Genomic DNA, 27,558 nt, shown 5'->3' on the forward strand with positions numbered 1-27,558 from the left:
TCTTACTTAATAGGTATATTTTACAGAACACTGGATTAAGTTCCTGTGCCTATAAGGCAGAGAAAGCAATTCACGGGCACAATCCAGTCTGTAATCATGTCTTCTTTAGTGCAGACTGTGATTGAAATCACCAGTGATTGAAAAGTCAGGATGCTTTACCTGAAAATTCAGATTTCTCCAAAATGGCCCGCTAGGCTCGGCTTCCCACACGGCCACAGCTGGCTGGAGCAGAACAGCGGCAGGTGCGGCCGGCAGGTGCACCTGCGTGTTCCAAGAGCACTTCCTGTGGTTTCCCCACATGAGACCAAGAGCTGCTTTTCTCACAGCAGAGAAATTTTACTTACGCCTGTCTTGTGTGATCTACGTGGCCCCTGTTCTAGGCGCAATCTCATGACCGTGCCTCCGACCCAGATTTCTGGCAGAGGTCGGCCGCGCTCCAGCTGACTAAGCGCCAAAGTCGGGGAGCACATCCCCTCTCTGCTTTTCCCCAGAACAGAAGCCAGGATACCCTTTCAGCGCTGCTGCTTGCTGCCCCATCTTTCAGACTTCTGCTTTTCATTTCCGGACGATGCAGTTCCCACCGACTTCTAGTTCCGGTCTTCCTCTAACACTCATTGTCTGCTTCTGGCACCTTACCTGCTCCTGGTTAACAGACCTGCTTCATTTCACTTCACCTTGCTAAGTCCCAAATGCACCCTGTCTTTCTAGCCATGAAATGTAAAAAGATCTCAAAAAGCTCATCTTACAGAAACAATTAAATGAATGAGGGAACACTTTGTATCAGTTTCCATTTATAACTTCCTGTCATCTTTCATATTTAGCTCTGGTTCTCATAACTGGACCGACAGCCTTGCAGTGTTTATTTTATTTCACCACTACTTTCAAGGTCAAAATTGTAAATTTTCCAAGCAATATAGCTTTTGAACTTAGGCCTTAATTTTCATCTTTAACTTTTTCTAGGCTATTCTTGAAATTAAAGCTAAATCTTGCTCTTCTAACAGCAGGCCTCTACCAATGTTCTCCCTAAACTTTCCGTCTTCAAGCCACCTCTCGAATTGCCACTGCACTCTTAACTACTAATTCACTTATCACTACATTCAGATTAAATTTCATTGAGGAATTTTCCCTTCAGTATGTCATTTTTATTTTTTATCAGTCTCTCTGGCCCACAAAGCTAATTTTCTTGCAAAGAATGTCTTCCATTCCAGGCTCTCTGCAATATTAAGATTCCTCCTACATTTGAAACAGTCTTTGTACCCCTGACAACTTCCTGTCTGTCATTCAGATTCATTTCTAGGCTATTCTTGCAATGCTGGAAACTAAAAGATAAGTAAGGGGATGGTGTTTAGTGATCACATCCAAAGAGCAAAACGTGTCTTCAAAATAATGTGTCTTCTAAATGTAAAACCTATGGCGACTATGTGTTTTTAAATCTCCAGGGTGGGGGCGCCTAGGGTGTCTCAGTCAGTTAAGCAGCTGCCTTAGGCTTAGGTCATGATGCCGGGGTCCTGGGATCAAGCCCCACATTAGACTCCCTGCTCAGTGAGGAGTTTCCTTCTCCCTCTCCCTCTGTCTGTTGCTCCCCCTGCTTGTGCTCTGTCCAATAAATAAATAAAATCGTTAAAAAAAATATCCAATGCCAAAAGATAATTATGAAATGATTATCTTAGTAATATCCTGACACAAAGGCTTTCACTATTAGAATAAATTCTGTGACTTGAAATTTAGTTTGAAAACTGCTGAATATACTATTAGGACTCTTAATTCTTATGATGATAAAAACCTAAGTTAGACAAAATAAGGATTCAGAAAATTTTAAATATTTGTATTTTTCTTAAAATGAATATTAACATATGGCTAGTCTAGAAATAATGAGACTTTAATTTTTAAGCATAAATGTTAATCAGATTATATCTTCATGCATATATTCATATTAAGGCTATACAGAAAATATCATTGCTGTAAAACTTTGTCAAGTGTACCATGTTTATTATAACTTAGTACCAAAATTTCATAAAATACAAATCTAAGAACATTGTAGAGTTTATCATAAGTTTATTGGAACTTATCAAAATCACATACATATAAGATTAAGCGAACTGATGAATTTTCTTTCTTCAGATGCTCTTTAAGAATCTCAAAAACCCTGAAGTTTGCTGAAAACAGAAATTCATAAAATTAAACATGTTGGAAACCTAAGTTATTGTACGTTTCTAAGTACTTAGTTTTAATTAATTTAAAAAATAGGTCATTATATGCACATTGTTCCAAATTCAAAGGGAGAAGACGTGAAGAGTAAGTCAGTCTCACACTCTGTGTGTCCTTATGAAGACAGTCTAATCGTACGTAAGCATCTGCGGGGGGGGATATGCTTTACTAACACACACGTAAGCGGCAGAAGGCAACGAGCACTTCTGTACCTGTTTGCGATTAGTAATATGTGTATCGATAATGTTTAAAACTAATCCCTTCTTTAAGGCTTTGAAATTTAAATACATTGGAAAAGTTCTGACGAAGTACACACATGTAAATGGGTACCCATTTATTTACTTTTTAAAAAAGATTTATTTATTTATTTTAGAGAGAGTACACGGGAGGAGGCAGCAGGAGAGGGAGAGAGAGTCCCAAGCTGAGCCTGACACGGGGGTCGATCTCACGACCCTGAGATAATGACCTGAGCCAAAACCAAGAGTCAGATGCTCAGCTGACTGAGCCACCCAGGTGCCCCCGGAACGCCCATATAGGTACCCATTTAAACTGTTTGTTTTGCTATTATACAAACTACAGTAAAAACACCTGTACCTACTTTTATGCATAAGCCCAAGTTTACCTGTAGGATAAATTCCTAGAAATGTAAATGCTGGTATATACAGTCTAGGTCTTAAGAAGTCCTCTCAAATTGCCCTCCATAAGGGTTTTTACCATTTTTTATTCTGACCAACTATGTGTGAAAAGGGTATTTCTCCACTACATCACCAATACTGTTTTTTCTAAATAAACAACTGTAAGAGAGTCCCTGCTGAAAGAGGGTTAACCTTACCTACTCTGACTATGTTTCTGTGATTAACGCTACAATATGATTTCATAAATAATCTGCCAAAAGATTTCCTCTTTGGAGAAACTAAGTATCAGGAAGACCAAGTGATTCCACTATATCCTGAAATTGTTTTCTGTTCTCTCAAAAATAAACATACATCAACCTGTTTGATCAAGCACTAAAATGATTCCTTCAATTATCACTATTAAATTATAGTTCGGAAATCACGTCAAGGCTTTTCAGCATCTGAGTCTATAGAAGATAAAGGAACCAGCTATTTCAGCTCCATGAATGGTCAGCATTAACTCAAGTCAGGGGCTCTATTAGAGGCTTTTAAGGAAGACAGGTGCATACATGACTTCTAATACAATAATGTTGGGAACTATCATGGAGTTCTATAAAAAGTGCTTAGAACACAAAATAATTCTGCATGGCAGCTGGGGACCATTACCAGAAATGCAACTGAAGTGTCTTCTGGTATCATAATTAATAAATCAATTAATTTCCTATTGTGGCTTACTTATTTATATTCCAGCTCATTTTTTAAAAAAATGTCTCAAATGGTTTGCAGAGATAGATGTAATAAAAGAAAATGAAAAAATTCAAGTAATGGGAAAATACAGTTCAGAAAAAAAAGATAAAGTCAGGGCTGCACCCAACATTTATGCTAGTAACCCCTCTGCAGCTAGAGAAGTGAGCTGCACATTTGGCTGTGCTTCCTAGCAGCTACAGCCAAGGGAGTTTATTAGAAGATTCACAGTCTCCCCGAAGATAAACAGTTGCTTGGGACAGACACAGAATCCTCTTGTCCTGAGACCTGCTGAAAGTGCCCATTACAGATTTTCATAGCAGAGTAAGTTTCACATCAAATTGCAGTTCAGTTAAAAGTCATTCTAAAGGTGGACAAAATATGATCCAGACAGACAGCCCTCAGTAATCCTGGGGTCACAAAATCAAATGCCCTCAGGGGCATCCAGGCGACAGCAGGCAGCCAAGACACTGGAGGTGAGTGCTTGCTCTTACCTCATGGCATTCCAGATCGGTTTTGGATTTTTAGGATTCAGAGTGGGCTACGTAAAGTCAAACGCTTTTTGGGATTATAGAATAGACTAGAATATCTGTGACTTTAATGAGAGTATCTGTCTGGTTACATTCATTCCAAAAACTAAGCAGTGTGTGGAATACAGTAAGAATCAAATATATGTCAACTGAGGAAATCCAAGAGGAAAATTTACAATATCTCATAAACTGAATGGACTTAAATCTTCCATGACTACTGAGCAGCAAAAACAATGCATAATTGTTTTTTCAAGAAATACATAAGAGGGGCACTTGGGTGAGAGCTGATTCAGTGTTGGCTCTTGATTTCGGCTCAGGTCATGATCTCAGGCTCCTGGGATTGAGCACCGAGTTAAGCTCACGCTCAGCCAGGAGTGTGCTTGAGGATCCTTCTCTCGCCCTCCCCCTGCCCCACCCTGCCACACGCACATCACTGCGTGTGCACACTCTCTCTCAAATAAATAAACCTTTAAAAAATATAAGAAACTTAATCATGATTTCAGGGTTAGGAAGCAGATGTATTTTTTCCTTTTCAATTTTATACTTTAAGCATTGTTCGAAGTTTTTATCATGTACTTGTATTCGTTACCAAAAAATAAAGACAACTGGGCTGTATGTTCGAGTTACACTCTCTGACCATGCCAAAAGACAGCTCCTCCTTGCTGTTTCCAGGGGTATACTTACCTGTCTTCTACTATCTTGTTGGATGGATAAAAAACTTTGAATGAAAATCCGCTTCTTGGAAAAGAGCCCTTTGGAGAAAAAAATGCCTGTAAGTGAGCATTCAACTTTTATAAAAGAATTCCTATCTTTAAGCTCAAATTCCTTGGTCATGACTTAAAGTTTTAAGATGTAACTATAAAGTATTGAGAGATTTTTTCCCTCATCTTTATAGAGAGAAGGTATTACTATAAAATGTTTACACTTGAAGCAAAAGCCTTTCAAGTTGGCTAGACAGTCTTATGCTAACAGATATAGCTGGAAATGCTTAGGAGTAAGAAATCCTCGGTGTAAGAAATAAACAGTACCACGTGATGCTACATAGGCAAATAAGACACTTGAACGTCACATTCAAGAAAGCTTTCCTGCCCCTTTCCAGTGAGAATCGGCGCTCACGGGCCTCTGCGGTGCCCCCAGAGCAACTGAGCAGTAACACAACTGTCTGTCCACTAAACTCTAGGGCAGACGGTCTTTTCATTTCAGTCTCTGTGTCCCTGGCACTGACTCAGGGTCTGGCCCACTGCAGAAGTTCATTAGGGTGAGTAAGTATCAAGAAGGGATGAAGCAGGGCACCTCAGTCAGTTGGGCGTCCGACTCGATTTTGTGTAGTGATCTCCTGGGCAGTGGGATCGGGCCGGGACGGGCCCTGCACTGGGCTTCACGCTCAGCGGGGAGTCTGCTTGAAGATTCTCTCCCTCTGCCCCTCCCCCACTCATGCTCCCTCTCTTATACTCCCTCCCTCTAAAATAAATAAATCTTTTTTTTTTTTTAAAGATTTTATTTATTTATTCGACAGAGATAGAGACAGCCAGCGAGAGAGGGAACGCAAGCAGGGGGAGTGGGAGAGGAAGAAGCAGGCTCATAGCGGAGGAGCCTGATGTGGGGCTCGATCCCACAACGCCGGGATCACGCCCTGAGCCGAAGGCAGACGCTTAACCGCTGTGCCACCCAGGCGCCCCTAAAATAAATAAATCTTTAAAAAAAAAAAGGGGATGAAGCAATGTGAGAAGTTTTGGGCTTACCCAAAGGTATAAATAAAGTAAAAAAGGGTATGATGCTGTAAGAGGTGGTGGTTTACCGGCCTACAGGAAGAGAAAGGGGAAGAATTCAGAAATAGGGTGTTATCCAATAAAAGCATTGACTGTGAGAACACCCAAAGAGTTAAATTTAAATAAAGAAATAGTTTTATTGTGAAAGAATATAGGAAAGTGAATAAAGATTCTAAAAAAATCAGGCCACAAATTTCAAACCGTAAAACAAAACCCACTGCCTGTGCTCATCCTTAGAGCGGTTCTCAACCACAGAAAAGGTTGTCCCCCAGGGTACATGTGGCAACTATCCTATGACATTACTGACTGTCACAACTGGGGGCTGCCACTGGCATCTCAGGACAAGAGGCCGAGGATGCTGCAAACGCCCTATGAGCACAGGACGGTGCGCCACAGCAAAACATCCCTGGGCTCAGAGTGTCAGCGGTTCCACGGCTGAGAAACCCTGTCTCAGAGGAAGTTGGACAAAATAAATGAGTGTTTGAGGAAAGCAGTAACCAACAGTAAGCCATGTTTCTAGAGATGACCCAGATGAAACAAAGGTATTATGGTCTAAAATTCACAAGAATCAAGGAAACATACAGATTAGAAATCACTAGTGAAGATATTTTGTTTCATACCAACAATGTTTATGCAGTTATTATTCCCAAAATTTGAAAAGACATTGTATCCCAAAATTTGAAAAGAAATTGTATCCCAGTAAGAATTTCCACATTCATCGGGCTTATGCATTTCTGGGACTTGCACAAATTTCCAGAAATCAAAATCATCCACAAAGGGCATTAATGTATTTAAAGAGAATGAGATGTAGGCTCTGAAAGCAGGTGCCAGAAAGGAATCCCAAGGCAGCACTTTGAAGGGGAAAAGACACCTTTAGATTTATAAGCTTCAGTGTATTTTTTTAAAGTCACATTACTTTATAGCCACATGCTTTCCTGAACGTTGAAGAACTTTCTTTGCATACCAAATTAATTCAGTGTTTCACTAATAGTACATTTGTATACAACAGTAATTTTACTAAGTATATGTTTTTTAAATTTAAAGAAATAACACTCTATGGGGCGCCTGGGTGGCACAGCGGTTAAGCGTCTGCCTTCGGCTCAGGGCGTGATCCCGGCGTTATGGGATTGAGCCCCACATCAGGCTCCTCCACTATGAGCCTGCTTCTTCCTCTCCCACTCCCCCTGCTTGTGTTCCCTCTCTTGCTGGCTGTCTCTATCTCTGTCGAATAAATAAATTAAAAAATCTTAAAAAAAGAATTTAAAAAAAAAAAAGAAATAACACTCTAATCTTGACAAACTATGACTATATAACGTTAACTATATTCTTACAGGGTTAATGCAGAGGCATTCCGTATTGGTCGAAGTGAAAGGGTCGTATTTGTCTGCGATGACAAGGAGATCAGGCACAGGGTACACTCGCAAAGCATAGTCATATGCCCAGTACACGGGGCAGACATAAAGGGGTAGAGGACTCAGGTGTCCTTGGGATAAGATAGTCTTTACAAACTACAAAAGAATGATATAAAACAAACTTCAGTTCATTTATAAAAATTAAAATTGCTAACAAATCATTTTAAATTAAATATCAATTACCAAAAGGACTAAGAAAAATTTGAGAAACAATTAGGAGGACTTCGAATCACAGAGCTTTGGGAGACACTCATATGAAATGAAATTAGGGGCGCCTGGGTGGCTCAGTCGGTTAAGTGTCTGCCTTCAGCTCAGGTCATGATCTCAGGGTCCTGGGATCGAGCCCTGCACCAGGCTCCCTGCTCAGTGCAGAGTCTGCTTCTCTCTCTCCCTCTGTCCCTCCCCACTGCTCGCGCTCTCTCAAAAAAACAAAATCTTAAAAAAAAAAAAAAAAAGAAATTAACTATCCTGTATTTTAGGAAAAATCTGTAAGTTTTCATTTAATACCATATATCATAAAAGCTACTATCCCAAATAGTCATATTGGAGCAACTGCACTGATAGCTGTACAATAAACTTAGTTACTAATTACGTTCATCTAAAACGAATTCCACAGGGGCGCCAGGCGGGCTCAGTCGGTGGAGCACTTGACTCTTGATCTCAGCGTTGTGAGTTCAAGCCCCGTGCTGGGCGTAGAGATTACTTAAAAAACATTAATCGCACAGCTCGAGTCATGGCAACAATAGATATGCAGCCCACATAAGCTTTAAATATTATAGACTAAATACAAGCAGCACTCTGTGTGATCTACCCACACGTGTCCCAAAGTGGCGCAGGGCTCACGTAACCAGGGCTTGACAGTTCGTGTCAGGGACCCGATGCGGACGTAGCATGTAAAGAAGGAGTGTGGGGAGCACAAACTGTTTTTTTTAAAACAAATATACATCTATCTTGAAGTACAATGTAAGATTTATGAGTTTTAAAAGCAAAATAGGAAGCCTCAAAGAAATTTCCTGTTCATTCTAGGTTTTCCTCTGCCCATTAGGGGTTACTTCAGTGAGAAAGTTGAGAAACACGGACTTAGTAACAAAAATTAGCTTGCTGACAAAAGTATGTTCAAATTATTTTGAACCATAAATAAACACAAAAGGGCAAGTCATTAGGTGGCTTAACAAAATCTTATATAACGCACCACTTAGGACAGTTTAATAAAGAAGACTGTTAACTTACATGAGTAGGAAGATCCAAATTGCTGGTAGGAGAGCGGACACAGTTTCTGCACATTTTATTCACTAAGTCTTCACGAAAGACAATAATTTCTTGTGTACAATACTGAATTCTGAAATGAAAACAGTAGTTGAATTTGACTTCCTCAGGAAAAAAATATGGGATAGTTTAAAAGGCAAAATGTTTTATGATACAAAGCCAAAAAATTCAGCTAGAATCTATTGACCCATTCACTCAACAGTAATTTATTGAGCTCTTCATACGCATCTGGCACCATTCTAGGGACGAACGAACAAAACAAAAAGATCCCAGTCCTCGTGCAGTTTATATTCTAATGGGGGCAGGGCAGTCTGAGAAAATAAACAATAAACCTGATGATTATATAGGGATATGGGGAGATGATTAAGTGTATGGAAAAAAGAAAAACAGGCTATTAGGGATCATTTGTGAGGAGAGAAGGGCCAGAAGGCTGGCCTATTGAATAGGATAATGGAAACAGGTAGGGCTGGTCACGGAGTCTGATCTGAGCACAGACTTGAAGGAGGCAAGTTCGTCACGCAGATCTGCAGAGAAAGACCACTGTGCCGGCCAAGGGGGCAGGTACAGTGGGGGCCCCAAGCTGCAGCATGTCTGGCATGTTTGAGGAACAGAAGGGAGGCTGCAGTGACTGGAATAAATGAGGAAGAAAGGAAATCGGACAGGCAACAGGAGGCTAGGTCGTGCAGGGCCCTGACTACCATGGTGAGGATGTGGGCTTTACTGAATGGCGCGAGGGGGTCCCACCTTTCAGGGTCAGTAAGGATGATGTGATAGGCCTGTGTGTTAAAGGATCACCCCGACGCCTCGTTAAGAACAGACCTCAGAAGGAGGGCAGGGGGAGAGGCTGGAGACCAGTGAGGAGGCTGCTGGAGTCACCCAGGCTACAGAAGACGGTAGAGGGCCACAGAGGTGGGCATGCTGGGAGGCAGCCGCATTCTGCATGTATTTTGAAGACTTCCTGAAAAACTGCACGTGCGAGAAACCCAAGTTTCTGGCCTGAGTGACTGGTTGGGGTCCAGAACAGGTTGAGAGCTGACGTGGCGATACGTACACGGGACCGAAAGCCTTGGGAGTGGACAGGATCACCGAAGGGGTGAATACAGGCAGAAGAGAGAGGAGAACCAAGGACTGGGTGACAGCCTATGATTACAGTGAGCGGCATATGTAGTAAACACATCATCTTCTCACTTTTCCATTGTAACTTTTCTTAAAGGATGTGTAATGAGTATATCAGTTTTTAAATCTCCATCTGGTTTTCACCTTCTAAATTCATTTTTTAATTAAATGTGTTAAAATTAAATCATGTTAAAATTTTTTTTTTTTTTTTTAGATTTTATTTATTTATTTGACAGAGATAGACACAGCCAGCGAGAGAGGGAACACAAGCAGGGGGAGTGGGAGAGGGGAAGCAGGCTCATAGCGGAGGAGCCTGATGTGGGGCTCGATCCCATAATGCCGGGATCACGCCCTGAGCCAAAGGCAGATGCTCAACCGCTGTGCCACCCAGGCGCCCCTCATGTTAAAATATTTTTAAATTTTTGAGAAACCGGGATGCTTGGGTGGCTCAGTCAGTTAAGCATCTGTCTTTGGTTCAGGTCATGATCTCAGGGTCCTGGGATCAAGTCCCGCTTTGGGCTCCTTACTCAGTGGAGAGCCTGCTTCTCTCTCTGCCTGCTGCTTCCCCTGTCTCTGCTCTCTCTCTCTCTCTCTCATAAATAAAACCTTTAAAACAAAAAAGTTTTGAGAAACCTAAAATAAAGAGAAATTTTCTCTTTATTTCACGGCAGTCAAAGCTGGGAGACACAGTTTAAGAATCAAGTTAATTTTGAAATGAAAGGAAAAAAAAGTGTAACACAAAATGGTAATATTTACCTGCAAGGATTAGTAGTAAAAACTGAAAATGGTACCCTTTGTCTGAATTCACTAGTGATGCTTTCACCGAGTGGTGGCCTATAAAAACAATTTATGTGGTACAGAATATATCTTTGAATTGTACAAATTTCTTTTTACTGTTAGAAAAATCTAAACAAAACTTACCTTGGTAAGATGGAACCAAATCCCGGGTCCTCTGGACCAGGTACAAACACAAAACGACTACTGCAGCAAAATTCAACATAATTCATTTAAAAAACAAATTATGGCAACACTATCCAATAGTGTAAAAACCAGTTACTGCCTTTAATTCAATTATGAATTTTTAATATTTTTTAAATTTCATGCACTTTAATGAACTACTAAGTCTCCAGACTAACACTGTCCAATAGACCTTTCTACAGTGATGGAAATGCCTGTATCTGCACTGATTACTGAGTGCTTGAACTATGACTAGTGTCAGTGAATTTTAAATTATATTTAACTTAAAATAATTTAAATTTAAAGAGACACATGTGGCCACTGACTATCATACTGAAGAGTGCGGCTCTAGATATTTAGAGTAATGTCACCAAGAAATTCAAAATAGTTGAAAGTAACGCTTTTCCTTTTAATATTTTTCACTATAAATCTCTAGTACAGTGTAACATACATTATCACAATGTGAGGATAATTTTATCTCTTAGCACTGATTTTCTCATATTTTTCTTTGTTTCTTAATAATCATGGATATCAAATTTGGAATGCATTTTTTATTTAAAAAAAACTTATAAAAATATAGCAGTAGAAATCATTACCTTTGGTGGATACTCGGATATTCACATATTATGTCTGCCAAAGTTTTTAAGGAATCTAAAATTTTAAAGGGATATTAAATTTAATTTGAATATAATGCACACAAAAATCAAATTACATTTGATTAGATACAACCCTGCATCTTTTGAATGAAATTAAAATATTATAGACCACTTCTTATCAGTTTAGTTTATATAAATGTAGAAACACTTATTCAGTAGGCCTTCAATACCTTTCAAAGCTTGAACTTGATTTTTTCCATACGGTGCAGATGAAAAATTACCACACAGAATAAAGCAGGTTGGAGGTGCTGGTGAATAACCTAAAAATAAGAGAATAAAATGAATATCAGTTTCTGAGTCTAGAAATCAGATTAAAAATCCTTTAACTATGAGGGGTTTTTCCTTTTATTTTGTTTTTTAAGTAAGCTCTAGGTCCAACATGGGGCTTGAACTCATGACCCTGAGATCAAGAGTCACATATTCCACCAACTAAGACTAACCATGAATTTTTTTTAAAGATTTTCATTTATTCATTCATTTATTTATTTATTTATTTATTTATTTATTTATTTATTTATTTATGTATGTATGTATGTCAGAGAGAGAAAGAGAGAACAAGAGCTGGGATGTGGGGCACAGAAGGAGAGGGAGAAGCAGACTCCTCACTGAGCAGGGAGACCCATGCAGGCCTCGATCCTGGGACTCCAGAATCATGAACTGAGCTGAAGGCAGACACTTAACTGAGCCACCCAGGAGCCCCTAACCATGAATTTTTAATAATAAAAACTTACTAGTTTAATAATAACTTATTTTAATAACTATTATTTTTAAATAATAGTAGCAATGCTGCCCATTTATTGCACACTTACTATATGCCAGGCCCTGCAATGGCTTGATTTTCACAACATCCCTATAAGCTAAGAGAGAGATTAAGTAACCTGACCAAGGTCTCAGGCTGCAGTTTAAACCCACTTCTGTCAGACTCCAAAGCCCAAGCTATTATCCATTCTTATACTATACTAAGGACTAATTCTTACTTCTCATGAATACACACACACAGAGTAATTTTTCAGATGTAAAAATGTAAGTCTGTAAGATGATCTCTCTTAAATATGCCACTGCTGAGTCAACATTTACAAGAAAATAGACTACTCAAAAAGTTAAAAAACAATTTAGTTTTAAGACATGACCCCTTATACTGAGTTCAAAATAGTAGAAAAGAATGGCACCCACCAGAAAACATGGTGTGAAGCTTTCCCAAAACTTCTCCTTGGTCTAACCAAACATCAGATATAAACACAAACATGGCATCTTTATTCTCTTCTTCTAGTTGTTTTAGTTTTGCAGAAGTCTTCACAGATGTATTAGAAGGCCCTCCAAAAAAATTAACATTTCCATAGTATGCCCTAGGTAATTATGACATAATATTAGCTTCTATCCTATATTCTTTTGGAGATGTCTTTCCTTTTATTTTCTTTTCTTTCTTCCATTTTTTTTTTAAGATTTCTTGTTTAATCTCTACAGATCAAGAGACGCATGCTCCACTGACCAAGCCAGCCCCTTGTTGCACATGTTTTTCTAATAATTTTACAAATTTAGCTTCTTTCTAATGAGGTTATTTCCCCCTTAGTGTACATAGTACCATGAAAATATACTATTTGTAGCACTTAAAAAGCAAACAAGTTTATTTAAATGTCCTAAGATAAGGAATACCAGAACAGTAAATAAATACTTAATAGGCTGGATCTGTGTCTTTTAAAACTGATTAAAGCAAATATTAAAATGTAGTTGAAAGACGGAGAAATGGGAATTTGATTTAAACAATATCTAATAAAAGTGCTCAAAAAAAAGCACTAACCATTTAACCAAACAATTCCACTTCTAGAAATTTATTCTAAGGGCTTACAGAGGTCTACAGAGGGGGAACCTACATCCCAGGATTGTGAATATTTGGAGGTTACAAAGCAACGTATGTGTCCATTTTTAATGTTAAAAAAAAAGATACAGACCTGTGTATTCATGCATAAAAAGAAACTCTCTCCCTGGATGTATGTATGTATATGTGGTCCCTAAGTAAAATATGTACATATATAAACACAGCTCAGGTTATAGTCTTAAAGCCTAAAAAAAAAAAAAAAAAAAAAAAAGCTCATCTAGCAGATTCTATTTTCTTTATTTTACAAAAGCGAAAATGACGTTCAGGAGTGCTAAGTGATTCGCCTGTGGCCGTCCCAGTTAAGGGGTGCAAGCGTGGGAGAGCCAGGCCTGAGCTCCTGGAGAACTCTGCACTGCCCCCTGCCACGCCCCTCCTCGGGCAGGCTCTGCAGGAGGCTGAAACAGAATGGTAATACTCATGGCCAGCCTCCTTGATTCTACCTCTCATTCCTAAGTAGTAATTTTGAAACTTGTATGAAAATAAAATGCCAATGTAACAGCAATCTTTCTTTAAATACATTCCAAAGAAAACCTATGACGGTGTAAAAAGCCACAAACTGGCACTAAGTGCACTCACTTAGAAGTGAGCGGGCTGGAGGAGGCCTGTGTGCTCCTTAGCACGGCCAGCACTTTCCCCTGGAGAACTTCCACCAGGAGGAGAAGCCGCCCTGCCCACGACCCCCAGCCAACAAACATGGCCTTTCCACCTGAATTTATACAGGTGTACTTGGACCAAAATCTTAATTCTTATACTTCTTGAAATCTTCACGGTCAGCACAGATAGAACCTCAAGATTAGAAGGCAACTTTAATTCCCCCAGACGTGGCAAACTCGAATGCTCACGGGCCTCAGCGAGGTAGCACTAAATCCTGAGGCGGCAACCAGCTGGGGCCTGGGAGGTAAGAGCTAGGGCGCACCACATGCCCTGGCCGAAGTGGGCAATCCCTGCCGTAGAGTGGGAGCCCGGGGGGAAGTCAAGCACCCTGTTGCCAGATCCGGTTGTTCAAGAGAACTCTGAAATCTAGACTTTTATGAGAAATCTCCTAGCTCTTAAACATTGGAAACAAAACGTGTTTTAACACCTCAAATGGGAAAAAATTTCAGAAAGGTTTGCGGATTACCTCCAACCCCAGGCCACCAGCTATAACTTTTACACCATCATTTTCCCTCTGCTCAAATAACATGAGTGACAGGGAGCTCTCTCCTCTCAGAGAAGGTCCTTTTGGAATGGCTCTAATAATATGATGCTTTTGCTTATATGAAAGAACTTTATAATCTGTCTCTTGTAAGTTTAATCATTAGTAGAAAACCAAAATAAGGCTTTAGATAACATGAACATTATATTCTGCTATGTGTTTTCCTACCTCTTATCTCAGTTGGACTTCTAATCAACCCCACAGATAAGTGAGACAGGAAGACTGGAAATCTTTCCCATAAAAAGCCAAGGTACAGAGACGAGACTGCAAGTCATCAGGAATCAATGCGCTAGTTTTCAGTTACCTTCACAGCCCCGTCTTCTAACTCTGTCTATTCCTCTTTGCGTTCTGACACAAAGCCCGAGGCCTTTTAGTAACTGAGATACGATATCCTATCTTACAAAGCCAGTATTACAAAATTCCCATAGAGCTGCAGTCAAACATCTTATACCTAGTAGTACTAGAGGGTTCCGTGGGTGGGAAGCCGAAGGCATTGACATGAAACACCTGATCTTCAAACCAACCTGAAAAAAGATAAGTAACAAATCACTTTCATTTGTCCAATTCTCCTTATTTGAAAGGAAGAAACTGTGGAACACAAAGCAGTAATGCTAAATCTTTGTCTCACCCTCTGTCAACTAGCTACGAAAGTTGCCAGTCCCACCAAGCTACAGCCCACAGCAGCTTCAGAGCCAACGACAGGCTCAGTTCTACATTTAAAAGGTCATGAAATAGAAATAGATTCAGAAGTAAAACTTCCCACTTCTTAGTTTCACAATACATGTTAGAGTACAGAGAGATAAGGTACAAAGATTAGGAAATGCTTCGTTTTATGACCCTATGTAAAATCTGGGTTTTTTTTTTCAACTTTATTAAGATGTAATTCACATAATATTACACTTTACCCTTTAAAGTATACAGTTCAGTGGTTTTTGTAGTATATTCACAAGTCGTACAACCATCACCACCGATTTCAGAATATTTTTGTCACCCCAAAAAGAAATCCCAGGCCCATTTACCAGTCTGAGAGTTATTTAATGTTGTCAAAAGTATGCTCTTATAAGCAATGTTCTCCCAAATTATATCATGTTAATATATTTAAACCAATGTAGAAATGCTTTTATTGTAGAATGAGGAGGACAGGAAAAAAGTATACTGACTTACCTTCTGCTAAGACAAAGCATGACTCTGTGTATAAGCCACTGTGGAACTGGTACACAACAGTTCAGGAAAATATTTCTGTGCTTGAAGTGATTGATAAAATCAACACACATTCTGGGCCCAAAAGCCTTCTAAATAATAAATTCAAAGTCTTCATACTTGAAACTATGAATAGATGATAGCTTAAAAAATTTTAGGTTTAAATGTCCCATGTCTGATTCTAAGATGTAGTTTGGTAATAGTGACAGTATGGATCATTCTTAGCTTGTTCTAAACATCCTCAGTGACTTGTTTGGATTCTCCAAATAAGGGAGAATTAAAGGGGTTTTTTTTTGTCTCTGGCTAGGATTAGGTCTTGATTGCTTCGTCATCGCCATATGTAACACAGCGGGAACCCAAATAGATTAACTTGAGAATGATATATAATCAATGTCCCCAACTCATGTAACATAGATTTAAAAAAATAAAAATGAAGGGGCACCTGGGTGGCTCGGTTGGTTAAACATCTGCCTTCGACTCAGGTCATGATCCCACAATCCTGGGATCGAGTCTCACACTGGGCTCCCTGCTCACCAAGGAGTCTGCTTCTCCCTCTCCCTTTGCCCTTCCTCCCCGCTCATGATGTTTCTCTCTCTCTCACAAATAAATAAATAAAAATCTTTAAAAAATAAAAAAAAACATCAATCTCAATAAACAATAAATAAATAAATAAGGATATAGCTTTACTAAGATCCAGTTGTACTGTTCCTGTAGGATCTTCCAGAAAAAATTTTCCCTAAAAAAGTTAAAAGAAGTATGTCCATATTTATGTAAAAATTAATACTAGGTCAAAATAATTAAAATACAACACTGACAACAGAATATAGTAGAGTACAGTGGATTTTTAAAAATGAGCATTTCCTGGTCTAGGCATTTCCATTTGCTAGTCTGGTTGCCTCAGAGTCACTTGCCTGAGATTGAGACTCCTCACTGTATGGGAGAAGGACCGCTGCAGATCCCGAGACGGCAAGAGGGGCGCTGGCAGGCTGCCCCGCGGGCCTCACCAGCTGCCTCCGCCTGACAGTCAGCAGTGTCCCTCTCCGAGGGGGCAGGATGTGGTCTGCAGCCTCGCTTGTTCAGAAACTCGGTCCTCTTGGTTCAACCAGAGGTCACTGGGGACTACTTTCAGACCACGCAAACCGGTGGCCTGTGTAAGACACTCCTTCCTGATGTGTCCTCAGGAAACTGAACGCCCGGGCAAAGGCTACTTGTTAACTGAGGCCGGAGCCTTTGTGGAGAATACGGCCCTGTACCCTGGGCAGGAATCCTATAGCAACTGACATTTCATCAGCCCTGGGCTAAAAACAACAGTCTGATGCTTATTAAGTTTAACTCACCTCTTTTAACTGGGTTATCATTCCAAGAACAATCACATCTCCAATTTTGGTTGTACTGCCCAAGAGGGTTTCTATTGTTTTAAGCTTAAAATAAGACAAAATAAATTCTGTAAAGACTGAAAATAAGTTTTTTGAAGAAACTAATCTTTTTATAAATAAGTAAATTTTGAGTGTGCATTTCAGTATTTACACCTACTTTATAGTAGAGAATCAAATATAAAACTCAGGCAATAGAATTTATCCTATAAAAAGCTAAAATACCAACTGAGGCTCTTAGCAATGACTCAAGTCTCATACCACATTACAGTCGGTTCCCCCTTATCCACAGTTTCACTTTTTGTGATTTCAGTTACGCTCTGTCAACCGCAGCCTAGAAGCAGATGGTCCTTCTTCCGATGAATCGTCAGAAGGTCAGTAGTAGTCTAAAGTTATGTCATAATGTTTACATCATTCACCTCACTTCTTCTCAACATGCAGGCATTTTACCATCTCACATCATCACAAGAAGGGTAAGTACAGTACAATAAGATATTTGGACACAGAGAGACCACATTCACATAATTATTACAGTATACTTTTATAATTGTTCTATTTTATTATTATTGTTGTGAATCTCTTACTATGCCTACTTTATAAGTTAAGCTTTAATCACAGGTATGTCTGTGTAGGAAAAACATGGTATATACAGGGTTTGGTACTAGCTGTGGTTTGACGCATCCACGGGGGGTCTTGGAACAGACTTTATTAACAGTGAGCATGCACAGGTCAGTTGGTTAAACAGTTACCAGTGATTCATTTTCATTTAAATTTTAATAAATTAGAATTAAGCAATAAATATTTAACTTATATACTTACACCCCCTAAACAACTAGGGTAATGTTCTAACCTGGAATTTGCTTCCGGTTTCATCAGGGTGAGAGCCTACCACTGGAGGAGTAAATAATTCATGTCTGTGGGTCCTCTATAAAAAAAGAAAGATTCACATGAATTACTGAATCAGACATTTTACACTAAAATTCATTAAAATACAATTTAAAAATTCATTTAAATAGTACTCTGACAACACTGTCCTTAAACTAATGTTACTACTGCCTAGTCTCAATGAATTTGAAAGACCATGTATTTTAATATACAAATACTTAGCAATGTAATTTTGGAAATAAAAAAAGTATTTAAAAATTTTTTTTTCAGTAAAAGCTCTATTGTGTGGCTGGCGGCAGTGCGCTCTCAGCTGAGGATATGAAGACGATAAACCAAGTGTCATCCTCAGAGCACAGGGGTCTGTGAGACAGAAAAGTCGAGGGCCGCCATACAACAAAGGACCCCAGGCAGAAGGGGACATTTAACGAGACCCTGAATGATAAATAAGACTTTGCTAGTAAGAAACCAAAAGAGACAAGACATTTCAGGCAGAGGAAGGGATGTGTCAGGAGAGTTCCAAGAGTGAAAGAGTGGGAAGTGATGCGAAGTTCAGTACCGTTGGCTCATGAAGTGCACAAAGCAGAACGTCAGACGAGGTAAGAGGTTAGCTGGGGCTTCTGTCTGGGGAACCGTCTCCCCGCCCCATGTGGTTTAGGCAGGGCTGGTGTCCCTTCCCCCTTCTATCAACAGGCCACTAAGGCCTGGGGAATCGAAGTGTTCCCCGCCTTAGCCAGTGAATGGTTCAGGGTTGAGCAAGTGCCTCAAGCTAAGAGCGGCTAAGAGGCTGTTCCTAGAGCTACTGGAACAGAGGAGCTCCCTTTCCAAGAGCTGCTGAGGCTATAGGGGCCTCTGTCATCTCATAGGGAGAACTTGTTTAAAAGTAAAATCCATTTTTAAAAATTGCTGGATGATGGGGGCGCCTGGGTGGCTCAGTTGGTTAAGCATCTGACTCTTGATTTCAGCTCAGGCCATGATTTCAGGGTTGTGGGATCAAGCCCTGCATCAGGCTCTGCCCTCAGCGTAGAGTGTGCTTGTCCCTCTCCTTCTGCTCCTCCCTCTATGCTCTCTCCCCCTGCCGCTCAAATAAATAAATAAAGTATTTTTAAAAATGTTTTTCAAGAAGAAAGAAAAAAGAAATGCAGTATTTACTTGAGCATCTTCTCTATGGAAAGCACTGTGCCAAATGTGGCAGAGAATATAAACAAGGAGTGTCTGATAACAGGGATATCCAGCCCAAACACAAGGCAGGGCCAACTCTAGTAAATGCTGTAGGAGACATACTGACGTAGTCAGTGGTTTAAAGCAGGAAGAGACTGCATCCAACTGATCAAGAAGAGGTTCAGAAAAGAGGAGGAATTGAAGAAGGCCGCTCCAGAATTAGGAAGGTTTCAGCAGCAGAGAAAAGAGGGGAGAGCAGTCCAGAGAGTGAATAGTACAAGTATAAGGAAAAGAAACGAACAATAATTCTCTGTTTCATTTTTGGTTCTAGCACAGAGGACTTTCAAAGGAAAAGTAGAGATCTGGCCAAAAAGTGAACTGGAAGATCTCAAACACTAAGTATAATCTGTATTTGATTCAATAGGCAGTAAACCTCCTTTTTGAAAGACTTCTGTGCAAAATCACGACAATACCAGAGCTTCCCGTCAGGAAGACTGATCTGGCAACGTTATGCAGGTGATGGAAGCGGGAGAGAAAAGGCATCCCCAGTGCTCACCCTCTTCATCCTTTTTCAGGCTTCCTGCCACTGCCCATCCTCTTCTTGAAACCTTCTTCTGTTTCTGCCATCTAACACCATGCCGGCCCCCACGATTCTCTCCTTTTCCCTTCCACCGCTGCCTCCCCCACAGCTGCCTCTCTTTCTCAGAGGGGCTACTCCTCTACTCCATCTACCCCTCTGGGCAGATGGCCCCTAAATCCCTCTCTGCCCAGATCTCTTTCTTCAGCTCTCAGTGTACTTGTCACCTGATATCCCACTGGCAACCTTAACTCAAATGTTTGTTTTTATTTATTTATTTTTAAAGATTTTATTTATTTGACAAAGAGAGACACAGCAAGAGAGGGCACACAAGCAGGGGGAGTGGGAGAGGGAGAAGCAGGCTTCCTGCCAAGCAAGGAGCCTGATACGGGGCTCGATCCCAGGACCCTGGGACCACGCCCTGAGCTGAAGGCAGGCGCTTAATGACTGAGCCACCCAGGCGCCCCGACTCAAATGTTTAAAACAGAACCTGCATCATCGGCATCATCTTCCCCAAACATTCCCTTTCTCTTATTTGTTAACATATTATTCTACTGTCCTACTCTCTTGGACTCACAACCTTAATCATCTCTGAGCCTTCACTCTCTCCCTTCTCCTTCACGTCCACTCAGTCACCATGAATGATGGCTTCCACTGCTCTGGTGCAGTCCCGTCTGCACCCTTGTCACTTCCTCCCCCCAGCTGTCTTTTCTGGCAGAACTAATACCACAGACTCCCCTAACTGTTCACTTGCATTCTTAATTCACCCCAAAATCTGCTGGGAGAGAAGTGCTCACAGAGCCCAGCTGTGATTGGGTCTCTCTGGTATTCCAAGGCTTCTTGTACCAAGAAACCAGAGTCCCAGTTGCCGAGAGCGGCATCCAAGGCGCTCCCACGATCTGGCTCCCACTTGCCTTTCCAAACCTATCCCATACTACTCTTCTTCATGAGCCTTCCTCTACACACAAAATGGACTAACTGCTCATCATTTCCTGCAGACTCCACTCTTTCCCTTTGCTGTGTCTGTGTTCACACTGTCACCACCACCTTTTCCCCATTTCCATGGGATCAAAGCAGGCAAGGCCCATGTCCACTGCCATCATTTCCCTGAAGGCTTCCCTGATTTTCCCAATTCTATATCTCTTTTACAGCACCTATAAAATTCTACTTTATGTTTTGTTTGTGCCAATGTCCTTAACCTCACAGATTGTAAGCTGCTAGAAGCCAGTATAGTGTAGTAGGCAAAGGCTGGGCTCCAGAGTCAGACACGCTGGATTCAAATCCTGTCAGTACTTGCTATATGTGATCTTTGGTCAAGGTCCTAAACGTATCTAGGTCTCAGTTCCTCATTTGTAAAGTGAGGATAATTGTCGGGCACCTTAGTGGCTCAGTCGGTTATGCGCCTGCGTTTAACTCGGGTCATGATCTGGATCAGCCCCACTTCTCTCTCTCCCTCTGCCCCCCCTCCCCGCCCCGGCCCCTTATGCTCGCTCTCTCTCTCTCTCAAATAAGTAAATATTTTTAAAAAATAATGGAAAAAATGAGGATAATAGCATTTATACATACACCGACGTTGTGATGATTAAATGAGATAAGTGTGTCCATAACGTGCTAAACACAGTGCTCAGCATATTAAAAGCAGGTAATAAATGTTAGCTGCTGTTTTTATCATCACAAAACAATTGTTTTTATTTCTGTATTCCCCATATGGTTTCAAACATAGACAGCCCAGTAAAAGTCTACTGAATGACAAACACTGGATTACAAAATTCCATCCTTTAATTAACACTGAGTCTTACATAAGCTTAAACAGTCTCATTTCCCCCCCTCAGCTTACCTGATGCAAAATGGTATATCGTTCACGAAACAGCTCTGCCTTATCTCTTGCTGTTCCAAATAAATTTGGTGCAGGGTGGTTGGTCATTAATAGACTAGAAAAAAAGAAATGCCTACTTATAACTATCACAATACACAAAGGTAGGCCAAAAACGAATCATGGACTATATGCCTTCTGAAAGAAATGTGCATCTGAAATTAGCTTAAAATCAACAGATGGTATACTTACGGAAGAAATTTTTTTCTTTCTGAACTGTACACAAAGCGTGGGATATCAAATGCTCCTATGATATTGAAAATGTGTTCTCTGAAAAACAGCCCACAAAAACATAAACCTGATTTACGAAAACAAGAATTCTAGGTGAGCACAAAAACTTGTATTATAATCTTATGGTATATGAATGCACTTTCCATACATCATACACATAAGTTCTTATAGGGTCATAATATGGGGGTAAAATTTTCCTCTCAGAGACAAGATAGCATTGCCAATACTCTCAAGCAAAAATAATAATCAAGTTAACTTCTAATTAAGAATGTCATCTGTTGAAAAAGAACATGTATGTATAAAATTGTTATATCTTAAAAGAAATCTCTCCCCATGAGTACTACTTTCATGAGCTAAAATTTATTAAAGAATATGATTCATTTCCAACAATTTTTTAATCCAAAGTATTATGTAAAAGTGTCTCAGGAACCAGGTATAAAATAGAAAAGAACCCCCAAAATACTGGCCATATCCTTGACACTTACAGTGTTAGAGAAAGAAATTCAACAAAACAACTTCCTTTCAGACACTGTTAATAACATAACCATATCTGAATGAAGTCTTAAAAAAAATTCACAGCACTATTGCATAAATATTCCAACCTAAAATTCCAACCTAAAAAATCTTCCCTAAAATATTGTTTGTTTATCTCCCAGACTGAATATGGTCAGAAACGGTCTTGTGACCCTGTGGTAACACGTAGTATAGCGTCGCAGAGAACCAGCAGACTTGAAGAAAACCTAGATTCCAGGTATGGTTCCAACGTTTTTGAGGGTCAATCTTGACAGGTTATTTGACTTCTCATGCCACTTCATCTATAAGAATAAAAGCCTCTCTTATGCTATAATATAATAATTTTCTGACAATTGAAGTTGCAAGGACTGTTTACCTTTCAGTCCCAGGGGACCTCTGCACTGGCTAACTATGGAATAAAAAGGGCTAGAAAGAAACAACAGTTAACTTTAATGGTTACTTTATGATTATAATCCTTCCACTTCAAAACAGTCATTCTGAATTTCTATTGATGGCTTTAGGGGTATGTCATTGTACCCTAGTATCTTAAATAATGAGTCTGCAAGGTTAAAATTACAATTCCTCAATTTCTTGGGACACCTGGGTGGTGGCTCAGTCTAAGCGTCTGCCTTCGGCTCAGGTCATGATCCCAGGGTCCTGGGATGGAGCCCCGCATCGGGCTCGCTGCTCCCTCTCCCTCTGCCTGCCTCTCCCCCTGCTTGTACTCTCTCTCTCTCTTCCTGTCAAATAAATAAATAAAATCTTTTAAATAAATAAATAAATACATTCCTCAATTTCTCTATTTTCTTAGCAGCTCTAATACGGTAATGACTCCTGTCAGTGATCCCCATTGCCCCAAAGAGGAAAAACTATTAAAGTTAATACTCTCTGTCCATTGTCCCAGTTGTTTTCCTCCCAGTTAAACCCTGTGATTTTGGAAAGAAGTATCATATTCAAAAGAGGAAAGGAAAGAGGGACACTTGGAAATAAAACCCAGAAAAATTATTGCCATATAAATTCCTCAGCTCTCATAACATGAGTTAACAGAAAGAATCATAAAACTAAGGTTCCACCCTCTTTGCCATTCACCATGTGACCCAGCGTAAGTCGCTGAACTTCTCTGGACACCGCACTTTCCTAAGAGCAAAAGCAAAGTGTATTTCTGAATATTCAATTGAATTTACTGGTAGCATACAGAATATAAAGTGAGATCCGATGGGTAGTTGCAAAAGTTAGTAATGGTATAAACAACACTGTAATCTCCAATCCCCAGGAAAAAACAGTAAAAATGAGTCACTTAATAATGAGGTTTATAATGCAAGCTATCAGTTAAAAAGAAACACTAAGAAATAACCACTGTAGAAATGCTGACCACTAATTCTTTCCCCAAGAAAATAATTTAAAATAAACACTTCATATCGCCAGCAGGGGGAAAAGCTCATTTTGTCCACATACATAGTTTCATCCACAGACTGACTGCATTCCTGGACCGCTGCTTCCACCACACACCGTTCGATCATGTTTGATGGCACTGAAAAGAGAATTTCAGAGTTCAATTTTAGAAACAGGCATAAAAGGTACTTATTTCCACAGACAGCTTTTTTCCTAAAAATAATCTGCCAACACTAACCCTGAGATTCTCATTACATTGTTCTCAGGACCAAAAAAAGGGTTAGGTCAGAACAGTAACACAAGCCACATCTCAAAAACCTTCATCTTTGACTCAAATACACTTGTAATATCTTAATACACAGCCAAATGCCTTACTTTTCCAAATACTGTCTAATCATATAAATTCAGTTACACAAACACTTCTGTAAACTCCTAGGTTTAAGAAGGTTACATGAGTAGAACTTTCTACCACCAATGCCGTTTCCATAGGCATGATAGTAACAGATATAACACCCACCACTTACTAAGCCCTTACTAAATGTGACACTATGCTCAGTACTTCACAAGCATACTGCCATTAGGTTAGATGTCCATATAGATTGTTGTTCATATGTTAATATCTTAAAAGGGGGAGGAAGTGCAACTTTGAGAGACTGAATAAATTGCCCAAGAACACAGCTAGAAAGTATAGATGGCAACACAAATCCAAGCCTGATTCCAGAGTGGGCACCCTTGAACACTTTGTTACATTCTCAGGCAAAATACCACGTGCCATCTTAAAGGAATATATACCACTTTTCCACAATTAATAAAATTTTCTAAATTTTCAACTATAGTTTTTTAAAAGCAAAGGTATATTTAAAATACTGCCTTTGGAACTGAAAATGAGACAGAATGGTAATTTCTCCTGTATCATGGAACATATGTCTTCCCACGTAATTGAAGAAACTAGCATCAATACAACGCCTGAGAGCAAGCCACACCTGTTTCTGTCCTTCAGTGCTCTAGAAACACTGGACGTTTGCACCTAGAAAAAGAGCATTTCTCCTTTGTAGGCTCCTGCTTGTGGTAAAAGGTTAAATATTTAACAAAAAGATCCCTCAAGAAAGGCTGGAGCCAGAAGGGAGAATTAGCCCGGCTCACTTATTCTTTTTTCTCCGAAAAACTATTAGGAGTACTGAACCTGAGTAAGACAAAGTAGTAGGCATGCAGAGAGACAAAAGTGACCTCAGCTTCCACTCAAATCTGTAAATCTAATCGAGGAGGTAGAACTATATTAACAATTTAAGAGCTATCAGAAAATGTCACTTACATGGTTGCTTTTCAACTGCATCGATGATCTTTTCCAGTGTATCTTCAAGCTCGACTTCACTGATAGACTCAAGAGCTTCTGTGAGGTACTTAATGGCTTCACTGGGATGGAAAGAAAAGATGAGGCAGGTCATTGGTCACTGAGGCTCAAAGTTTTATGTCCAAAACTGGCAAACACTCATCAATCTGGCACTGAAATTAAAATCTATTCACTCTTCGCTGCATGCAGGGTTCACCTCTCCTGTCCTTTCTGAACAAATTCTTCCTTCTGTCCCCTACCAATATAACCATTCTTAAAGCCCCAAATCACATCTTTCCTTTAGGAAGCCTTCCTAGACCAGCCCTACCTGCTGCAACCTCCCCTTCCTTCTGAATTGTTAAAATTCCTATACACCTCCGATCTGACACATCACCAACAGCCTTGTACCATTTATCACCTTACATTTAAGGTACGACTTCATTTGCTTCAATGTCCTGAGCATAATGATTAAGTATATATTTATTGATTTGCTAATGCATTTGCTTAAAGTAAATTTCAGTAATTTTGTCATTGCTTTCAATTTCAAAATTAGACAAGTAGACTAGAAAAAAACTATGACATACAAATATAGTCATAGAAGCAACACTCATTGAAATCACAAGAATCCCCCTGCTTCAAAAGAACTCAATAAGGCTGAACTTAAAAAAAAAAAAAAAATCCACAGGAATCCCTGATTTAAATACCAATAGGGCTCAGAATGAACACTGTCTAAACAATTAGCTAATTTCATGCCATTCTGTTTGTAGCATACAACTTCACACTTCATGTCAATGTTACTGTTATAATCATCGCACTAATTGTTCTTAAGTTGGGCTGCTCAGTGATTAGTTTCGTGTGTGGGTATCCCATCTCTCCAATTTATCATGGATGATGCTCCTTGAAAACTGCAACTGTGCCATCCTCTGGCAGAGTGCCAAGCATTCTGAAGGTGGTCCAAAGATACTCGATGAGTAACTCCCTAAAACCACACCCATTTTGGGTGAATGCTGGGACAGCTTTTAGGATAGATCAAAGCCTATAGCCCTACACAGGATCTGGCCCCTGCCAAAACTCCTAGGCTCCTCCAGTGCTCTCCTGCCTCAGGGCCTTTACATGATCCTTTCTCCCCTAGTCTTCTTCACCTACTCAAGTCCTGTTTATCCTTGAACAGTCAGCTCAAACCACTTCTTTAATGAAGCCCTTCTTTAACACTAGAATAGTCAGTCACCTTGTTAAACATTACCAGAGCACTTCTTTCTTGTGATCCTTTTCACAGGTGAAACTAAATAACTATGAACTACTTAATATCCATGGTAGACAGACTCCTAAAACAACCCCTAATAATCCATGCGTCGTGGTATTCACATCCATGTGCGCACCCTTCCCCTTGGGTATGGACGGGACTTAGTAACTTGCTTCTAACAATAGACTATAGGTAAAGTAATGGAACAGTTTATTGTAATTTTTTTTTAAAGATTTCATTTATTTATTTGAGAGACAGAGTGAGTGAGAGAGAGCACATGAGCAGGGGCAGAGGGAGAGGGAGAAGCAGGCTCCTCTGCTAAGATCCTGTGTAGACAGGATTTCAGCAAATTTCTGACTAAATTAATGAATGAATGACAGCTGAATATTAGGTCAAATTCTAAGGGAAAATAAAAGTTAACTGATCAACTGCTCATATTTGCAAAATGTCAGGGATCAATTGAACAAAATTCATTATTTTTTCCCAAGGCATATCCATTCTTGCCCTTGTTCACTAGTAAGCCGAAAGCAAAGTTAAAAGGCTCATAAAACTCATCATTTCAAAAACAAAAACTCTCCACAACACAGCAAGTGCAATCATAACCTGGTACAAAAAAAGTATATTCCACCCATCAAGTATTTAAATATGTATCAAAAAATGCTGTATTCTAAAAAACAAAACAGACTTAGAAAAATCTTAGAAAAGTGCATTATGTAAGTACAAGAAAACGTGATTATGGCCAGGAAACCTATCAGATAAGTTCTAAAGGGAATGTTTAAAGTAGGAGGAGGGAGATCTAGGAACGTGCCCTTTTTAACTCTCTAGGAACTCTCACTCAGGAATAATACCTGATCCAAAACTGAGAAAGGAGAGGACTCACAATTTTCACAAAGTAAGCCCACTGACACGCGTATGGGCTTTCCCAGGTCGCTCAACTGACGATTCACAAACTACGTGAAGTCGCTGTTGTTATTCCCATTTTGCTAAGGCACAGACTTGGGGGGAGGAGGAGCTGAGAGGTGCCCAAGTCACAGAGCCAATGAACCGCTGCTCCGACACAGATCGCCGCGTCTCCGGCTCAGTGTGGCACAGGCAGGAGGCCAGCCACGTCCCACCTGGGAGAAACGTAGCCTCGGCTGGGGGCGCGACGCGGCGCGAACATCTGGGAGACCTAAGAAGGAATCGCAGCCTTTAGACCCTGCCTCATCAGTTTCACCTCTCCCGTTTCCTAGCGGTGTCTGTGATTTAAGGCCGCGCCGCGTACGGGCGCACGGCCTTGGCTCTCTCGTCCGGTAAACTGCCCCGGTAAGACTCACCCCCGGAGCAGCAAGCCCCGCAGCTTGAAGGCGGAGAGCGCCCGGCTCCGCAGCCGCTCCGGCGCCATGTTCGCCTTTTGGCGCCACGGCCGCGGCCCCGCCCCTTCCCGGGTTTGCTCCGCCC

General features: G+C 40.3%; 1 protein-coding gene and 1 long non-coding RNA gene across 5 annotated transcripts; one reads left to right on the top strand and one right to left on the bottom strand.

Moving 5' to 3' along the window:
- Window positions 1-1,592: 1,592 nt before the first annotated feature.
- On the bottom strand, window positions 1,593-27,558 carry POLE2 (DNA polymerase epsilon 2, accessory subunit). 4 transcript variants are annotated; one of them, XM_034648557.1, is made up of 20 exons: window positions 27,435-27,522; window positions 26,999-27,289; window positions 24,858-24,958; window positions 23,609-23,684; window positions 21,602-21,679; window positions 21,374-21,467; window positions 17,767-17,841; window positions 16,881-16,964; window positions 16,223-16,279; window positions 15,508-15,556; window positions 14,795-14,867; window positions 12,446-12,618; window positions 11,443-11,532; window positions 11,213-11,267; window positions 10,581-10,640; window positions 10,416-10,493; window positions 8,508-8,616; window positions 7,197-7,373; window positions 4,781-4,848; window positions 1,593-2,156 (listed from the first exon to the last, which is right to left on the bottom strand). In XM_034648557.1, exons 4-20 carry the CDS (start codon window positions 23,671-23,673, stop codon window positions 2,138-2,140), a joined length of 1,404 nt encoding a protein of 467 aa, XP_034504448.1. In that variant the 5' UTR covers window positions 23,674-23,684; window positions 24,858-24,958; window positions 26,999-27,289; window positions 27,435-27,522; the 3' UTR covers window positions 1,593-2,137. The 4 variants fall into 4 exon arrangements, with proteins under 4 accessions (XP_034504448.1, XP_034504445.1, XP_034504444.1 ...); XM_034648554.1 differs by lacking the exon at window positions 26,999-27,289 and having other exon boundaries at window positions 10,581-10,637; window positions 27,435-27,558; XM_034648553.1 differs by lacking the exon at window positions 26,999-27,289 and having other exon boundaries at window positions 27,435-27,557.
- On the top strand, window positions 4,606-19,767 carry LOC117797245. Its single transcript, XR_004622185.1, has 4 exons — window positions 4,606-4,868; window positions 17,230-17,290; window positions 18,072-18,397; window positions 19,291-19,767. It is a non-coding gene; the product is annotated as an uncharacterized LOC117797245 (long non-coding RNA).

The sequence above is a fragment of the Ailuropoda melanoleuca genome, chromosome 20, assembly GCF_002007445.2.
Source record: "Ailuropoda melanoleuca isolate Jingjing chromosome 20, ASM200744v2, whole genome shotgun sequence".
Lineage (NCBI taxonomy): Eukaryota > Metazoa > Chordata > Mammalia > Carnivora > Ursidae > Ailuropoda > Ailuropoda melanoleuca.